Here is a 16811-nt window from a genome sequence, read left to right as displayed (position 1 = left end):
GTATGGCAAAAGAAACAGTTATAAAAGAAAGCCCACCACATAGGAGGGAAGATTTGCCAGCTATATTTCAGATACAGACTTAATATACAGAATATATAAAACATATTTTTAAAAGTCAAGAAAACGAATGAACAAATTGGAAAATGGCCTGTGGATCTGAACATAAAAGTTTTCAAAGAAAAGAAATCGTTAAGAGTTATCTCAAAAGATGTCCAATAGCCTTAGCAATTAGCAAAATGCAAATTAAACTTGGAGATTTTATCTTATCCCGGTCAAAATGATGTATATCAGCGAGTGAGAGGCTGTGGGGAAGGGGATTCCTCATTCGTTATTGGTGAGATTGCAAACTGGTTTTATAAATTTTTTGAGACACAAAAAACTAGAGAAATGTGACCAGCCCTCTAATTCTGAGAAAACAACAGAGGCCAATAGGAAAAAAACCAAATGTTGGAATTATCACATAGACTTTAAAGCAGCTGTTTGTTTTTAACTTGGGAATCGGAGGGGGGCATACTAAAAATCATGTAGGGTCTTCCTCTGAGCTATGTTCCCAGCCCAAGCATAGAGCTCCTGAGTCTAAGATGGCATGAAAACCATGCTGGAACTTAGGAGGTAAGATATTAAGTAAATCCACTTAACAAAAACATAGTATTTCTCATAAGCAAGCACATATTTGGCATATTAAACAAATCCAACACTTGTAGCAATACACTATAACCAACTGGGTTTAATGTAAGATTTGATCAACTGTAGAAACTCTGTATGACTCTTCATATTAGCCAACTAAGAAAAAAACATATAGTAATCATATACAACAAATGTAGAAAAACAGTTCACAAAATCCAGAATTTAACCATGATAGCTAAAAAAAAAAAAAAAAAATGCCATTCCACAAGTAGTAATTCTTAAGGCAATTTCCTTCATTCTGAGATAAGACAGACAAACAAAAAACCTACAATGAATAGCACACAGGGTAATGAAAGATGGAACTTTTCCCCCTAAGCTGGGAGCAAGGAAAGGAGGTTTTGGCCACTCCACCCAGTACCAAGTAAGGAAAAAAAAAACAAGATATGCACATTGAGAAACATGAACTAAAACTAAAGCAGTCTACCAAACCATGAATCCTGTAGAAGTCTCAAGAAGCCATTTGTGGTGGGACAAGTCTATAATGCAAGCACTTAGGAGGCAGAGGTAAGGTCAGTCTCAACTTCCTATCAAGCTAGAGCCTGTGTGAGTAGCAAGAAAATCCAGTCCAATTTTCTGACCCATAGAATAACGCAAAAATAAAGTCATTGTTGATTTAACCACCATGGAGGTGGTTTATTATACAGAGCTGAATAAAATCCAGGGAGAAGGAACGTTACAATTGATTTTTTTCTATGCAGCCCAAATTTAAGAAACCCTAAGGGGTTGGGGGGAGGTAATTTTAAGAACTCATTCTTTCCTAGAACTCTAGTAGATGTGTTTTCTTGTATATGTACTAGGTAATGCATTTCAGAAGCTAGACAAACTACAGAGAAGGTTCGAGATGAGAGAAGGGGGTGTGTGGCCTGCAGGAACCAGTAACTGAAAGATCAGATAGAAACACTGAGAGGAAATGCTGTGGTTATTTTAATGGTATTTCTAAGCCTGAAATTAGATTCCTATGGTTGAAGATGAAGTAATAGTTCAGACTCAAAGAAGAAATTTTATACCAGGAACTCAGTGAGCTGTGCTGTGAAACCCATAACAGCAGTTGCCAAGCCAACTGTGTGGCCGCATCTTAGAGACACTTCCTCTGCTGAATGTAAAAAGGGTCCAACATAGACTTGATCCTTTTCTAAATTAAATCTCCTTCAGACTCTGACCTCTTTTTTATTATTATTATTATTATTATTATTATTATTATTATTATTATTATTATTATTATTATTATTATTACTCTGTAGCACCCAAGGATTAATAGTGATATTTTAAGAACTTGGACTTTTTTTTTTTTTTTTTTTTTTTTTTTGTCACAGTCCACGGAGGCTTTTTATTTATGTGTTACATCTCTAGAAAAAGAATCCCAGGATTTTCCCTCCTGTGTGTTTTCGTCTTGCTTCTTCATGGTCCATGATGCCGGCTGAGGTTGTCAGTACAATGAAGCCAAACTGACGGGACGGGAGCAGATTGTTCTGCCATTTTTCTAGGTCCTTAAGTTGCACATCAAATCTAGGGCTGATCACGCCACACTTGTTCAGCCTGCCTGTGAGGTTCACAACAATTTTCCCAGCTCTGTGGTCATCAATAATCTCAAATTCACCGATGTAGCCATGCTTCATCATCACAGTCAGGAAGCGGACGATGACTTTGGAGCACGGCCTGATGAGCACCTGCCGTTTGCCTCTCTTCTCGGCGTTATTGATGCTCTTGAGAGCATCTGCCAGGACGTTCATGCGCACCATGGTGACGGCGCGGAAAGATGGCGGAAAGCGAACTTGGACTTTTAAACATGCTGCTGTTTTAATTAGTGAGACCTTTCAGATATGGCCATAGTTCAGGTAGGCAAAGTTGTTTTCCATTATAATGTGTAGGAAAAGAAATTGTTCTTGATGAATGAAAGCCAAAATAGCTGGAGATGCTCCACTTGTCCTGCTTAGAGCTTGCCCAGTGACCACATGTACACTGTTGGATACAGGGCAAGATGATCAAGTCTAGTCTCCCTCGCTATACCAAAAACTGGAATGCAAATGGAGCCAATTTAATGAACGTTTGAACTATACTGTTGACACAGGTCTCCTTGCTAAGTTTAGTGGAATACTAGCTACCGCTGTCTTAACATTCATAATTTATGAAAAAGGAATTGCAATCTTTATTATTAGCTCCTCATCGTTTCCTCATTCCTATGACCTTGCCATGTGACTTCTTTACTTTCACAGCAGAATAGCACTAGTATCAAGGTTAAGAAACCCTAAGGGGTTGAGGTTATATTACCAAGTGGCCAATCTCCACAGCCTTTGCTTATCCTCAAGCGTCAGACATTGCTAGACAGCCCATCCCTTTACTCCTCTTCTTTGCTTCCCATGAGTTCATGTTGCTTTGATTTCTGAGTAGCCCTGAACTTGTTTGATAACATCAAATAGAATGATGGAATGATGCTAATAATCACAATTCATGCCTCATAGACTATCAGCAAGGACATTCTTCCCCTCCCCTCCCCTCAAGACTGACAAAATGATTGCCAAATGGAGAGAGTTAACTGTTTAAAATTTAGTTTGTACCTTGTCATTTCTGGGGATTTTGTTTTGTTGAGGTAGAAGTAAAGTAAAAGACATACCAAGGTTGTCATCAGTTGAATGTATAAAGGGTCGCAAGTTCCCTCTGGTCTCCTTCACAAAATAATCAATGACGCTGAAAAGGTTTGGGAGTGTTACCTGTGTAAAAGAAAGTGAGAGATGGCTTACTGCCTAAGCAAGGCTAAAGAAGAGCTCCTCCCCTGCAGGTTAGTGGGGAAATGCTGTGTATTTCCTGACCTCCAGGAAGGCAGATCAGGGCTGCATCATATTTCAGTGACTTGCTGAATGGCCATGATTTTCTTACCCTTGTCTGTTGTCTCGTTTGAAGGACTATGGCCATTCTCTAATGAGGAGTTGCTCTCTTTGCAGTGGGTACAATCTGGTGAACAATACTTAGGTACTTTGCCTTCCCACAATTAAAACAGAAAAATCACCCAATTTAGGTCAAATTCTCCCTTCCTAAAATTGGAACTTAAAAAGGCATTAAAGGGGGGGAAAGGGCAGCCCTATAACCATTTTAATGTATAAGCATTTAATTTATAAGCATTTAATTTATAAGCATTTTACTACTTTATTGTAACAGGATATTTTAGGGTCTGGGGCCGCCACTAAAATCTCTACCTCATAAGTGAATACCTTTATACAAGTGAAATCTGATTAAACCTGAATATCTCAAATAATCATGAAGTAAAATAGCTCACTAAAACGCAACCTGGTTGAAGGACAGGGCTAGGAGGAGTTTGAAAAGTGAAAGGATAATTCAAGCTATGTGTTTTCCTTCTGCTGTGGACTGTAGTGAAAGCTAATGATAAGGTGCCCGGTTCCACTTAGAGTGGCACGGAAGTTATGCTGTTCCTCACTGGAACCAATTCTGCAGGCTTGGCTTTATGAATGTTCCTTCAGCAATCTAGTCCTTTGCCTCCTTTACGAGAACTTTACTTAAATTAGAGCCAGGGCTGGTTGGTGCACCCCTGTCTTCCAGAGGCAAGAAGACCTTGACTTTAGGATGGACTGGGTGCATAGCTGGATCCATAGACATGGATCTGAGAAGTTCTAGAGGCATTCTTGACTACAACGAGCTGTATGAATTGGTGTCTTCTAAGACTCATCATGACAAATTGGCCCACACCCTTTTGCTCTACGACATGCCTGGACAGGCAGAGGAACTAGGAGTTAATTTGAAAGAAATATCAGGACATGTCACCACACTTTCAGGGGCTGAGACCAGTCTAAATGCCAGTTTACTCCCTTGTGTAATAGACATACCAGTATCTACCTCATGGATATAATAGAAAAGGTTAAATTGCATATATAAGTACTTAGCTGTGTATCTGATACTGTGTTGGAGGATGAGACTGCCTATCAGTAACTCCATGATGCAATACTAAGACTGAAGAGGGGTTGAAGACAAAGAAGAAACCTGGCCTTCTAGCACACTGCTGTCAAGAGAGCACTGCTGGGCTTCTTCATGCTAAATATTGGAGGACAACACATTCAGGTTGCTTCCTTGAATATTTATAAATAGAGAGTATTAAACAAACATTTAATAAAAATACTTTTCTTTCCCTGAAAAAAATTTATATCAAACAATTGTTTGCAGAGAAAGCAAAGAGAAAAATGCTCTTTAGAAGCACGTGATCTTCTGGTCAGTCTCGGCTGCCTGTTCTTAGTGTCTCTCCCTGCCCTTCCTAGCTCAGCTGTGCTATCTACCTAGAGATGCTTGTCTCCCGTTTTACCCTTGCCTGTCTGTTCCTTTGGAAGATGTCTGTTTTCCCACTTTTCTCAGGATTCTCTAAAGGTAGGTTTGGAGGGCAACAGGACGAAGTTTATCAACATCAAAGAAATGGCTACATACGGGCTTTTCCAGTTCGATGGTGTAGTTCTTTCCAGTGCTCATCACTTTGTAGTGCTTGATTCTTGGCATTCTAAAATGAAATACATGGCTGACCTCCTTTTGATTACACAGTTGAGTTGATGCAAACTAAACGAATATAAAATGTGCCCTGGGTAATAAACCTGTACCTCTACAGCAGTAGTTTAGGGTGTAGAACCCTGTTTCTTCATTGGGATTTGAGGCAAGTGGTGATACATGAGGAGGCATAGGAAATTTGAGTCACTGTATTGGTACATGAAAAAAGGAGAAGATAAAAATAAGAAAACTGAAACTCTCTCAGTAACGTATAAAGTAGATCTACTAAATCTTATGAGTGGGTTGGGATGTGGCTCAGTGGTACAGCACTTGTATAATGTGTGATGTCCACTCCCTAAGACTGAAAAGGGAGAAAGGGAAAATAAAACATAAACTCAAGCCCCACAAAATACAAAATACAAAATAAATCTTATGTGGGCTTATATAGGTCAAATAATATACACCTTCTATTAAAATAATTTTGACCACTAGTGTTGTAGTAGAGATTGGCCATGAAGCCAAATGACTCGTATGCTTTGACCATGAACATGGGGCTACCAGGCACCCAGGACCCCTTGAACACATGGTCACGCTTCCTGTTCAGAATACCATCGATGCTACCTACTACTTGCTTGGGATCCCCAGTGTGTATTTGACCACTGGCAGGTCCTATCTGGGGACACATTTGACAACAGCAGCCAGCCCAGCCAAGTCGTGGCTGAGACCTGCAAGCGCAAAGTCCTGATGGAGGGCATCCCTGCACTGGACAACTTCCCGTACAAACTGTAGGCAGCCTGGTAGTGCCACACACACTGCACTGTCCCTGCCCATCAGATGACACCTTGAGGCTGTCCCCATTGTGTCACTCTGGAGACTGATGGGGCCACCCTGCCATCACTCACCACTAACACTTGGTTCCAATTCTATTTATTTCAGAATTACAAGGCAGCAGGGTGATTCCTTCTTGTGGGCTGGATTGCCGGGGGATGGAGTGGGTGGGACACGGCTCTTTATCATTTTTAGAGGGAATTGCACAGATGTACAAAAGTCTAAATAAATGTTCTCAGAGGTTTAAAACAAAAAGAATTTTGAAAGCAGACAGCTTTACATTCCACAGCTAATCCCAGCAGACAGCCCTTCACAGCTGCTACTGTGGTAGCTCACATACTTCCTTCTATTGCTGCTAACTTTGTGGATATCTTAAAGGAAAAAAAAAAGTTAAGTGCTAGAGAAAGGGTGGCTGGGAATGCAACAATGGCAGGGGTATCTTAGGTCTTCCTCTTTAGTTATATACTACACTAAATTGTTACCACCCCAAATACAAAAATTTTTGTTACAAACTACCTCAGAACAAGAGATCACATTGTGTTCATTGCTGTATTTCAACATTATAAACAGTCTTTATAAATCCAAATTTTAAAATATTAGAAGCTCATCTCATAATGCTATGTGCCTATGGTGATAAGCTAAGAATCTATGGTGAAAGAAGTCAGTGTTCATAGTAGTTAGTTTTGATTAGCAGCATGTCTACTAGCTCACTTAGCTCACTTGGTTCATACGGCAAATTGTGTTTAACCCAAACTTTTTCTAATGGGGACAAGATAATGGCACATATTATGGTGTCATTTATCTGAATGGCAAAGTAATTCAATGTTTGCCTTATGTTCAGAAGCTAAGAAAAATGTTTCCTCGGGTTTAACTTGTCTACAGAGCCTTTGCATTGTCTTTTTAGAATCACCACGTTTCCATTTCCAGCTCATATATTCTGGCAGGGCGAGGCTGTACGACAGTGCCCTTTTCAGGGACTCTTCCCATATACCATTACATCCAAATCTCCTCTCAACTGCATACCCCATTGGAAAGCAATTCTTCAACCTCAAATGGCCTAGTTTTGAAACAGGGCCTTAACCTTAGCCACGCTGCCTCCTTCATAAGAAATATTCCTTAATGATAAAAAGCCATGAACCAGTTAGAAACTGACAGGAAGAGAGTCTTTGGACAGACCATGTCTTATGTGTGCCTGTTCAAGATGGCTGGCTTGGCTCTGATCTTATCTTTACGCCATCTTGAAAACATCTTTGTAACCAGACAGTTACTGTTAAAAACTCTCCTCAGTTTCAATTCAAATCCCTGTGTATTCTGGTAGTAAATGACTGCTACCCTGTGGGAGACTGATAGGACAGTTGGCTTAAATTCTGTTTCTGTCATATATGCTCTCTAAACCTCCTCCCACACAGTGTGTGTGTGTGTCTGTGTGTGTGTGTGTACATGTGAGTGTGTGAGTGTGTGTGAGTCAATGTGTTTGTGAGTGTGTGTGTTTTAAGTGTGTTTGTTGTGTGAGTATGTAAGTGTGTGTGTATGTGTTTTCAGTCTACATAATGGAGGTGATAAAGGCTTACCTCTTAGGGCTACTTTGTGTTAATACTTGCAAAACCCTTCATAAAATCCTTGATTTATTTAAGCACTCACTAAATTATAATTATTTTACTACATTTAATATATAGATAGTATTTATTGTTTTCTGCGATGCTATTTGTCTCAATTATTCTTCTGTGCCTGCAGGAAATGTCTGTAGCATTCAACATAGGGAAAACAAAAGCACAGTCACACACACACACACACACACACACACTCATATAATGGGACAATGAATGGGGTTATTGGTAATAGTCATCACATCATCTCATGGTAAAGGCGTGAGAAGACAGAAGACAGAGGTCAGCAGAAACTCTTGGGCATTAAATGTTGAGGTCAAAGGTGATGCAGAGACATGGTGGCCCTGGGGTCTCATAGGCTTTGAGTCTCCTTTTCTAAACGTATCTTGACTCCTATGATGAGAACATCTTTGTACCCAGACAGCTACTGTTGAAAAAAGACTTTAGAAAAGAACCGTACTTGTTTTGTTTTTGTGTGTGAAGAAAAAATTAAATGGATAAAATTTGCCATTTAAAAATGTTCTGGTTATGATATAAAAATTAGAGTAAGTAAAATGAGATGCGGTGGCACACACCTGTGATCTCAGCACTGGAGATGCTAAGTCAGGGGTCAACCTAGGCTACAACAGAAAAAAGAGAAGCTAGTCTTAAAGGAAAAAATAAATAAATAAATAAACCGTGGCCTTAAGTGCAGGTCTAAATATTTGTTCTTAGTTCCTAGCCTCAATTTTTGCAAAAAGATGGATCTGTGGTAATGATTTTCTCCTGCCTCCCTAGCTACTAATGATTTACGTGACTATGATGCCAGCACGCTACCTAGTGAGAACAAATCCAAGGAAAACAGAACAAAACAAAACAGTGTGAGGTTTGTTGTAAACATAGCTTTATGTCATATGAGTCCACCTGCGACTTGCTGGATAAACATACATGATGCCCTGCTCTGAGAGAGGATCACCTGGGAATTTGGCCCTGACAAGCTTTATTTACTTCTGAGAGCAGCCTTCCTCCCTACAGCTGATCTGTAAACACATGGGGGAAAAATCCCTTTCAAGTTCTGCTTTGTAAACCAATTTGTCCTTTCCAGCTCCTGTTTACCGGACTCACTCGCCAACATGCATGGCTGAGCACATCTCATGGAAACTCCCTGAAAGAAAATGAGCTTGTTTTGTGGGAGACACAGGTGTTTCTTAATAGTTTAGATTCCTGCCAGAAACTTTACATTAAACTCTACTCTGCTAGCAAGGCACAATCTTAATATTCTCTCGAATTGCTGTCTCTAAAAATCAAATGACATATTAAGTAGAAGATATTAAACCCTGAGGCTGGGGCAGTGGGGGGGGGGTGTGAATTCATGCTTTCTAGCTCCTATTCAGGGAGCTAGTACATTGTCAGGGTTCAGGACTGCACAAACATGAGCTGAAAAAGCACGACACCAATGGACATTCCAAAGTGTATGGGGATAAAGCCATGAGGCCTCAAGTCAACAGAGAATTATAGGCAACCGAGGAAACCTGGGAGTGGAAGAGGTTCTTCCCAAGGGAAGAACACACCATTTGGTTATCCAGTGCCAAAAGGTCAGCCTTGAAAACATACACATTAGTAACATTATACAGACTGGGCAGCATATATTTAGGAATATATTTGTGTGTGTTTGAATATATATTTAAGAATAGATATGCATGAAATAACAATTAGTAAAAAAAAAAAAACAAAAGAGGCCTTGAATTTGAAAGCTAATGGGGAGGGGTGTGTGGGAGGGTTTAGAGGGAGGACAGGGAATGGAGAATGTTGTGATTAGACTATAATCTCAAAAGGAAGGAAGAAAGACCTGTGTCTTCCACAAAACATAATCGTCAGCAGCTATAACCTGTACTTCTTTGGGATGTGTTGCAAGATCACCAATTAAGTTATTAATCAAAATTTGTAACTTTGAAAAAATCGACAACATCTTATTATATTCTAATAGCATTGAAAATGTGCTGCTAATGTTTAGCTGGTAAAAGCAGACGTCATTATAGCATAGTCTACCAGGTTAAAAAAAAAAAAATGCTAGTATATCATAAAAAGAAAACATGACTCCACAAGAAGGTTGACAATTAGTTACTGTGGGAAAATATAAAAATACACACAGAGAGTTGGGAGCACCAGGATCTCATTTACCACCTAGCAGTCTGGCCACCTGTTCATGGCTACTGCATGAAGGCAAGTGTCTATTCATATTAACCGCCACAGGTCATGAGAGTAATTGAGCCATAATGCCATGATTTTAATTTTTTCCCTAAGCTATTATTTACTTTCTACTTTGTTTATGCACTATTAACATCATTATATCTGATCCATTTAGAATGACAGATGCTTATGAGAAAGCTGGTGTATTTATTGGTAGATGAATTATAGTAAGTAAATAGAATGTGATCCCAACAAAGAATGGTAAACTCAAAAAAAAAAATCAAAGCTCTATTTATGCTTTATATGAAACAGTCATGTATTGAACATTGAAATGTAGTATGAAGGCTTCTGCGTTTTAAATTGTACTGTCCGTTGTAACAGTGTTACCTAAGGCAGCACAGTTTGTACAGAGTCTGAAAGCTGGAGTGGCCTTGAAAGGTCCAGCAACTCTCATTACATCGAAAATTATTTTGTGTGTATATCTGCGTGGAGCTGCACATGCAGCTGTGTGCACTTCCTTGTGGACTCCAGAAACCAACCTTAGATGTAGCCCCAAGCTTCTTTTTCAGACAGGGCTTTTAACTGGCCTGCAGTTTGCCAAGTGGGCTAGCCTGGCCAGCAAGCCCCAAGGACCTGTCTGTCCCCATCTCCTACTGCAGGCTACAAACAAGTATCATCTTCCTCCCTCCTTCTCTCCCTTTCTCCCTCATTGCTTGCCAGTTAATATGAATAGACAGTCATCTTCATACAGTGGCCATGACCGGGTGGCAAGAACATTAGGTGGTAAGTTAGATCCTGGTGCTCCCAACGCTGTGTGAATATTTCTGTGTGGACTTTTATATTTTTTCACAGTAAATAGTTGTTGGCTGCTCTTTCTCTCTCTCTCTCTAGTTCTGGAGATTGAACTCAGGTCCTCACAGCTGCAAAGCGAGCAAGTGACTGAGCTAGCTCTTCTGCCCTCACACTTGTATTTGGGTAGTAATGGCTCTATTAAAGGAACATGCTTCTCAGTGGGCCTTTTTGTAGGTAGCGTATGCAGATACAATGGCCTCTTTCTGTCTCCTGAACAAGAGAGGTGTTCTGCATTCAGGCATGCATACCTGCTATCTGAAATACTCTTCCCCGGGTACTGGCTTGGGTTGATGGCTCACTTCCTTTGTGTCTCTGTTTAAATGTCAGGCAACTGAGTCCCTTCATGAACACTGCATAGTGTTAGCAATCACAGACCTGTTCTCTTTATCACCACTAAGGAGAGAGCTTTGCTTATGTCGTGCTACGTCCCATTCATGTCTTTGTTTATATTTGTAGCCCTGCATAGCAGGTACTGACTGGAAGGCCATGTTCCTCACAACATGATAGCCAGGTTAGGAGAACATACTCTAGCTCCTGCCGGATCGTGATGGAGTAGTTTTTACTGTCACTACCAGGCCTCAGGATCATATTTCCCGAAGAAGGGTTCTTCTCCAGCATCTCAGTGGCTTCTTTCCTGGAAACTGCATAGAAACATCTACAAATGTGAGATGAAAAAAGAAAACAGATTTTTTTTTTTTTTTTTTACTGATGAAGATCATTACTGGAAAACAATGCCACCAAAGTACCCTGAGAGCTACAATGTTTTTCTTTTAAACAAAGAGAACTTGAAAAACAGTCTACTACTCCATGTATAATCAGGATTACCACTGAGAAATGTCAACTAATAGCATATCCCCAGCCTCAGTTCACAGCTGGGTCTTAGATTCATTTGTTGGTTTCCTTGCAGGACTCCAAAATGTCCCAAGGCTCTCTTTTAGGCTCTATTTTTGTTGTTTATCTGTTTATTTGCTTTGAAATCAGGCCTTGATATGTAGGTCTGGCTGGCCTGGAACTCACCATGTAGACAATGATGCTGGCCTTAAACTCAGAGATCCACCTACCTCTTCCTCCCTGTGCAGGGATTAAAGCTATAAGCCAACACAGCTGAGTGCAGCTCTGTTTTAAACAAATGGCATTAAGATTGTGTCCAAATTGACTCTATTTGGTGCAATTTGTTGTTTGCGGTGTTTTGTTTGTTTGGTATTTTGAGAGAGTTTCTCTGTATAGCCATATAGGCCCAGCTGTCCTGGAAGTCTGTAGACCAGGCTGGCCTAGTCAGAGACCTACCTGTGCCTGCCTCTGCCTCCTGAATGCTGGGATTAAAGGCATGTCCACCACGCCTGGTTTATAATTTGTGTTAAAATGATACCAGTAGTATTTTTAGACACAAAATTAAGAAATTACATACTCCCTGATTTATAACACATGTTATATGCTGTGAGCTATAATAGTCATGGGAACATTTGATGGAGTATGTGATACATCCAAAATGTTATTGGCAAATATCTTTTAGTGTTGTGACAAGAATTAGTTTTAATCTTTTCTTTTTATCTGTAATAAACATATTGCTTCTTAGTACATTTTTATCTGTAATAAACATATTGGGGGAAAGAAATAGCCCATGTGATTTTTATTTTATGAATTGATTGCTTGTCTAGTATGAGCTAGCAGCATTGATTAGCAGGTGCCAATGACTTCATTGAGTACAGGTGCACTGTGCATCAGAACCTAATGTCAGAGATGAAACCAGGACTTGTTTTGATGACAGGAGCACCACGATTTGCAAAGGAAAGGACCCATAATATTTTCAGCAATAAAGAAGACACGTGTAGGCCGGGCATTGGTGGTGCACACCTTTAATCCCAGCACTCTGGAGGCAGAGGCAGGTGGATTGCTGTGAGTTCGAGGCCAGCCTGGTCTACAAAGTGAGTCCAGGCCAGCCAAGGCTACACAGAGAAACTCTGTCTTGAAAAACAAAAAAAAAAAAAAAAAAAAAAAGAAAGAAAGAAAGAAAGAAAAAAAAGAAAAAGAAAACCAAACCCCCCCCCACCCCCCAAAAAAGGAGAAGAAGAAGACACATGCAGGATGCTGCAGAATTCAGATGCTGTGCCATTGCTTTTTTTTTTTTTTTTTTTTTTTTTTTTTTTTTTTTTTTTATCACTTTACACAAGGCTTTCCTCAGAGGGCAAGTTCCATGCTCATTGATCAATCAAGTGAATACAATATTCTAGAATTTTAAAATATTTGCTATAAATGATGATAAATAATCCAACTATAGAGTCGCAGACATCTGTGTCATTTCCTTCCTTCTTCATAACAACTTTAATTTAAGTTTGAGCTCCGGAAAGATATCCGTTTAGTCTAGATGTGTGGGTAGAAGGGGATTTCCTCTGTGGCAAGAGTTGGTTTAAATGTGCGTGATGTTGATCATGACATAGGAGAGGAAATGTGGCAGGTGCTCAGAGTCATACCATTTACCTCCAAGATATTTGGCATCCCTGGCATTAACAGTTTGACTGGGTGGTGCAACCTGACAGTGAGCAATCAGTCTTAACTGAATGAATGAATGAAGGAGTTGATTGTGCACTTACACTGGCATAGGGTTCAGTACATCCTCGTAGTCTTGTACTGGCTCCTTCTCTTTCTCCGAAGGCAGACTTGGCAGCTGTTCTGTCTCAGTCCTTCTTTTCTTTTCTCTCTCTAAGACTTCGTGCAGTCTAATCACTTGTCCAGGTAGCAGGGATACATGGTGAGGAACTGACAGCTGAAACCAGTAAAAAGAGTTGGCCGACTAAAACCACAGCTAAACAGCATACTGGCTTTAGTAAAGAGGGGCCTATTGGCCCTAGGAACCTGTAGTTGCTTGTCAGAGATGAAGGCATATAACCATAGATTCCAGTCTAACGTGGGCATTACAGAAGTGCCCCTATATTAACCAGGACCCTATATCAACTAAAACCCTATATCAACTAAAACCCTCTATCAACTAAAACCTAGCCTTCTTCTTAGAAGTCTTCCTCTTCCTCTTTTTGTTTTGTTTTGCTTTCAAATTTTTTGAGAGAAGGTTTCTCTGTTTTAGCTCTGGCTGTCTTGTCCTGGAACTTGCTGTGTAGACCAGGCTGGCCTCAAACTCACAGAAATCCTCCTGCCTCTGCCTCCTAAGTATTGGAATTAAATGTATTTACCACCACCACCCAGCCAGGCTTTCATTTCTTATTCTGCACTCACATAGCTTTTCTATGCCCAAGAAGTATAGGAGCTCCAGGCAAAACCTCATTTTCATACAAGGAGACTTGGAAAGGCTCCACATTATTATGACAATATGGGTTTGAGATGGACATAGGGTCAGCAGGTTTGCACTGTTCTCTGTTTGTAGCATCCATTCATATTTTAACACTTGGATACTTCTCTGCATGTTAGTTTTATTGTTTTTTTAACCTTCTCTAGAAATGTTTTGAATTCAGTTGTTCGTGTATCCAGTCTTGTGAATTGTATTCACATCTCAAATTTAGTTGGGAACAGCCTATGCATTCTGTGGAAGTATGAAGCCATGTTTTTTTTAATTGGTATGTTAGTAGCTAGTCAGTATTTGGGGCCAACTATGTCTGACTTATAATTTGACTACCAAAGGAAAACGCATGCTCATCCCATGATATACAAAGAATCCATCAGAGTATAACCTCTTCACTTTCAATTCAGCTCATCCCTCTCTCTCTCTCTCTCTCTCTCTCTCTCTCTCTCTCTCTCTCTCTCTCTCTCTCTCTCTGGGGGGTTTGCTCATAATGGCATATGAGGAGGCCAGAGGTCAACATCAGATGTCTTCCTCTATTGTACTCCATATTGATTTTTTGGGGAGATAGTTTGACTAGATTGGCTGTCCAGCAAACTCCAGAGATACACCAACATTTTCTTCTGCAGCACTGGGGTTACAGATGTTGGCTTTTATGTGGGTGCTATGAACCCCAACTTAGGTCCTTCTGGTTGCACAGCAAGGAGTTTGCCCAGTAAAGGCTTCTCTTCAGTCCAATGATTTGTTACCGTTTCATTAATTCATATTGTTGTTTGTATTCATGTGTGTCTGTACACATGCATCTTAGACAATTTACTGATAGGGTTACACAACCAAATCACATACCATAATTCTAACAAATAACCATAGCAAAATAAATAAAACAACGAGGAGGCACTAATAAAACAATTACCCCTTATTTTATTTGCATATTTCTCTTTAGCTATTTCTCATGAAGTATCAGTTGTGTGTGTATCTCAATCACTCTATAAATGTTAGCAAAGATACAACACTCCTACAAAACAGGTGTTATTTGCATTTTATAACAACAACAACAGAAAATATGATCAGAAAGATTAAAGTCCAGAGCTCTATAGCTAGTCAGTTGTGAAGTTAAGACTCAAAATCGGGCTCTGAGTTGAGGAGGCCTCCGCTCTGTCAGCTGTAGCCTGTGCCCTTGTACTTTAGTAGAAACTAAGGTCTGAAAGTCTTACGTTAGTGGTTTTGTTGTTGCTCCCTTTTCTTGATGTGTGTTTTTGATTGAGGCACCCAAATATGTCCTATTGAATTGTGTTCATACCCAAGTTTAGTCATATGTATGTGTGACTTGTAGAAACAAAAGCATGGATTTCTTTCTGCCTTTTCTAATTCCTACAATTCTGACCACTTTCATTTATGTACTTGTAGTAGGTGTTAGCGACTATTTTACAAACACATGAACCAACAGACAGTAAGGATTTTCTGCTGTGCATGGTGACTCACAGTGGTAATCTCATCTCTTGGGAGGTTGAGACAGGATGGTCCCCTTAACTGTGTTCAGTGTGAGGCCACCATGGGCTATTGAGACCTTGTCTCAACAAAGAAAACAGATGGCCCTCTTACCTCTGTTACTGTAAGAATGAAGCCCCTCCATTCTTCCCCACTTTCTGTGTTTTCTGTCTAAAGATGAAAACAAAGATAAAGTAGAAAATACATAATTAATGCCTAATCCATACTAACTTTAAATAAGAATTTCACATTGTTATTTTCTGACAAAATAGGTGTGCTGTCAAAAAACTAGCAAGATCATGGCTCTTTGGGTAAAGCATTTTCCCAGTTGCTCCACAGGCATGTGAAGGGCAGAGTTTGGACCTCTAGAACCTAGTAAAATGCCAAGTACACATGTGTGGCAGCTCAGCTGTAATCCCTGTACCTGGGAGAGGATGGCAGAGGTTCTCTAGACCATGTCGGCTAGCTACACTGGCCAGATTGTGATGCCATGCATCCCTATGAGAGGTGTTGCCTCTAGGTACAAGATGGAGAGTGAATTAGAAAACACCTGCTGTCAACTTGTGGCCACCTCACACATGAGCACACACATGCAAGTGCACCCATGGACACGCACACATGTATACCCATGCACATCCAAATACACACATACATATATGACACACATATACAAGCAAAAAAAAAAAATAACTAGCAAGACTGGCAAGAATGCATGTTCTGTTCAGGAATTTTGTGTTGAATAGTATCATTTGAAAAACTCCAATTGCATAAAATAAGCTGTAATGAGAAATAATCCATTTTCTTTTTTGCTTAGAATTAACATATAATTATGAAATATTTCAGTCCCATTTTTTTTTTTTTTTTTTTTTTTGAGACAGGGTTTCTCTGTGTAGCCTTGGCCATCCTGGACTCACTCTGCCTCCCGAGTGCTGGGATTAAAGGCGTGCGCCACCACGCCCGGCTCCCATTTTGTTTTATAGGTAAGCAGAAATATGGATAACAGGCGGTGAAGTTGCTCAGTAAGTAAAACACTTGTCACACAGTGTCAAGCCCCTAGAAGTCACAGAAAGTCAGGCACAGTGAGACACATAATCCCAGTGTGCCTGTAGCAAGACAGGAGGGAGAGACAGGAGACTCTCTAGACGCCATTTCCAGCTACCTTAGCATTCTCAGAATCAAGTGACAAAGTGACCCTGTCACAATCAAGGTACAAGATGAGGACTCAAGATTGTCCTTTAACCTCCACACACTCTCTGTGCAACACATGCATTGTGACACACACACACACACAACACACACACACAAAGACTACATGCCCACATATACAATGTTAAAAGCAAAACTGAAATATATACCTTCAGATTATTTGCCTTCTAAACAAGTACAATTGTACAAATGTATGCTTAACTGAA

The 16811-nt window shown here is 40.0% G+C and overlaps 2 protein-coding genes across 2 annotated transcripts in view; both read right to left on the bottom strand.

The window, feature by feature from the left end:
• The window catches only part of Stap1 (signal transducing adaptor family member 1), a 35046-nt gene that overhangs the window by 2762 nt on the left and 15473 nt on the right, over positions 1-16811 (bottom strand). Inside the window, exons 4-8 of the mRNA XM_051170451.1 lie at positions 15514-15570; positions 13214-13386; positions 11149-11277; positions 5113-5182; positions 3299-3395 (exon numbers count right to left, since the gene is read on the bottom strand). Coding sequence (XP_051026408.1) covers positions 3299-3395; positions 5113-5182; positions 11149-11277; positions 13214-13386; positions 15514-15570 — 526 coding nt within the window. The remainder of the gene's footprint in view (positions 1-3298; positions 3396-5112; positions 5183-11148; positions 11278-13213; positions 13387-15513; positions 15571-16811) is intronic.
• Positions 1976-2451, bottom strand: LOC127210711 (40S ribosomal protein S15a). Its single transcript, XM_051170450.1, has one exon. It carries the CDS (start codon positions 2424-2426, stop codon positions 2034-2036), a length of 393 nt encoding a protein of 130 aa, XP_051026407.1. The 5' UTR covers positions 2427-2451; the 3' UTR covers positions 1976-2033.

The sequence above is a fragment of the Acomys russatus genome, chromosome 28, assembly GCF_903995435.1.
Source record: "Acomys russatus chromosome 28, mAcoRus1.1, whole genome shotgun sequence".
Taxonomy (NCBI): Eukaryota; Metazoa; Chordata; class Mammalia; order Rodentia; family Muridae; genus Acomys; species Acomys russatus.
The sequence above is the reverse complement of the archived record's forward strand: the minus strand, read 5'-3'. Positions and strand labels throughout refer to the sequence as shown.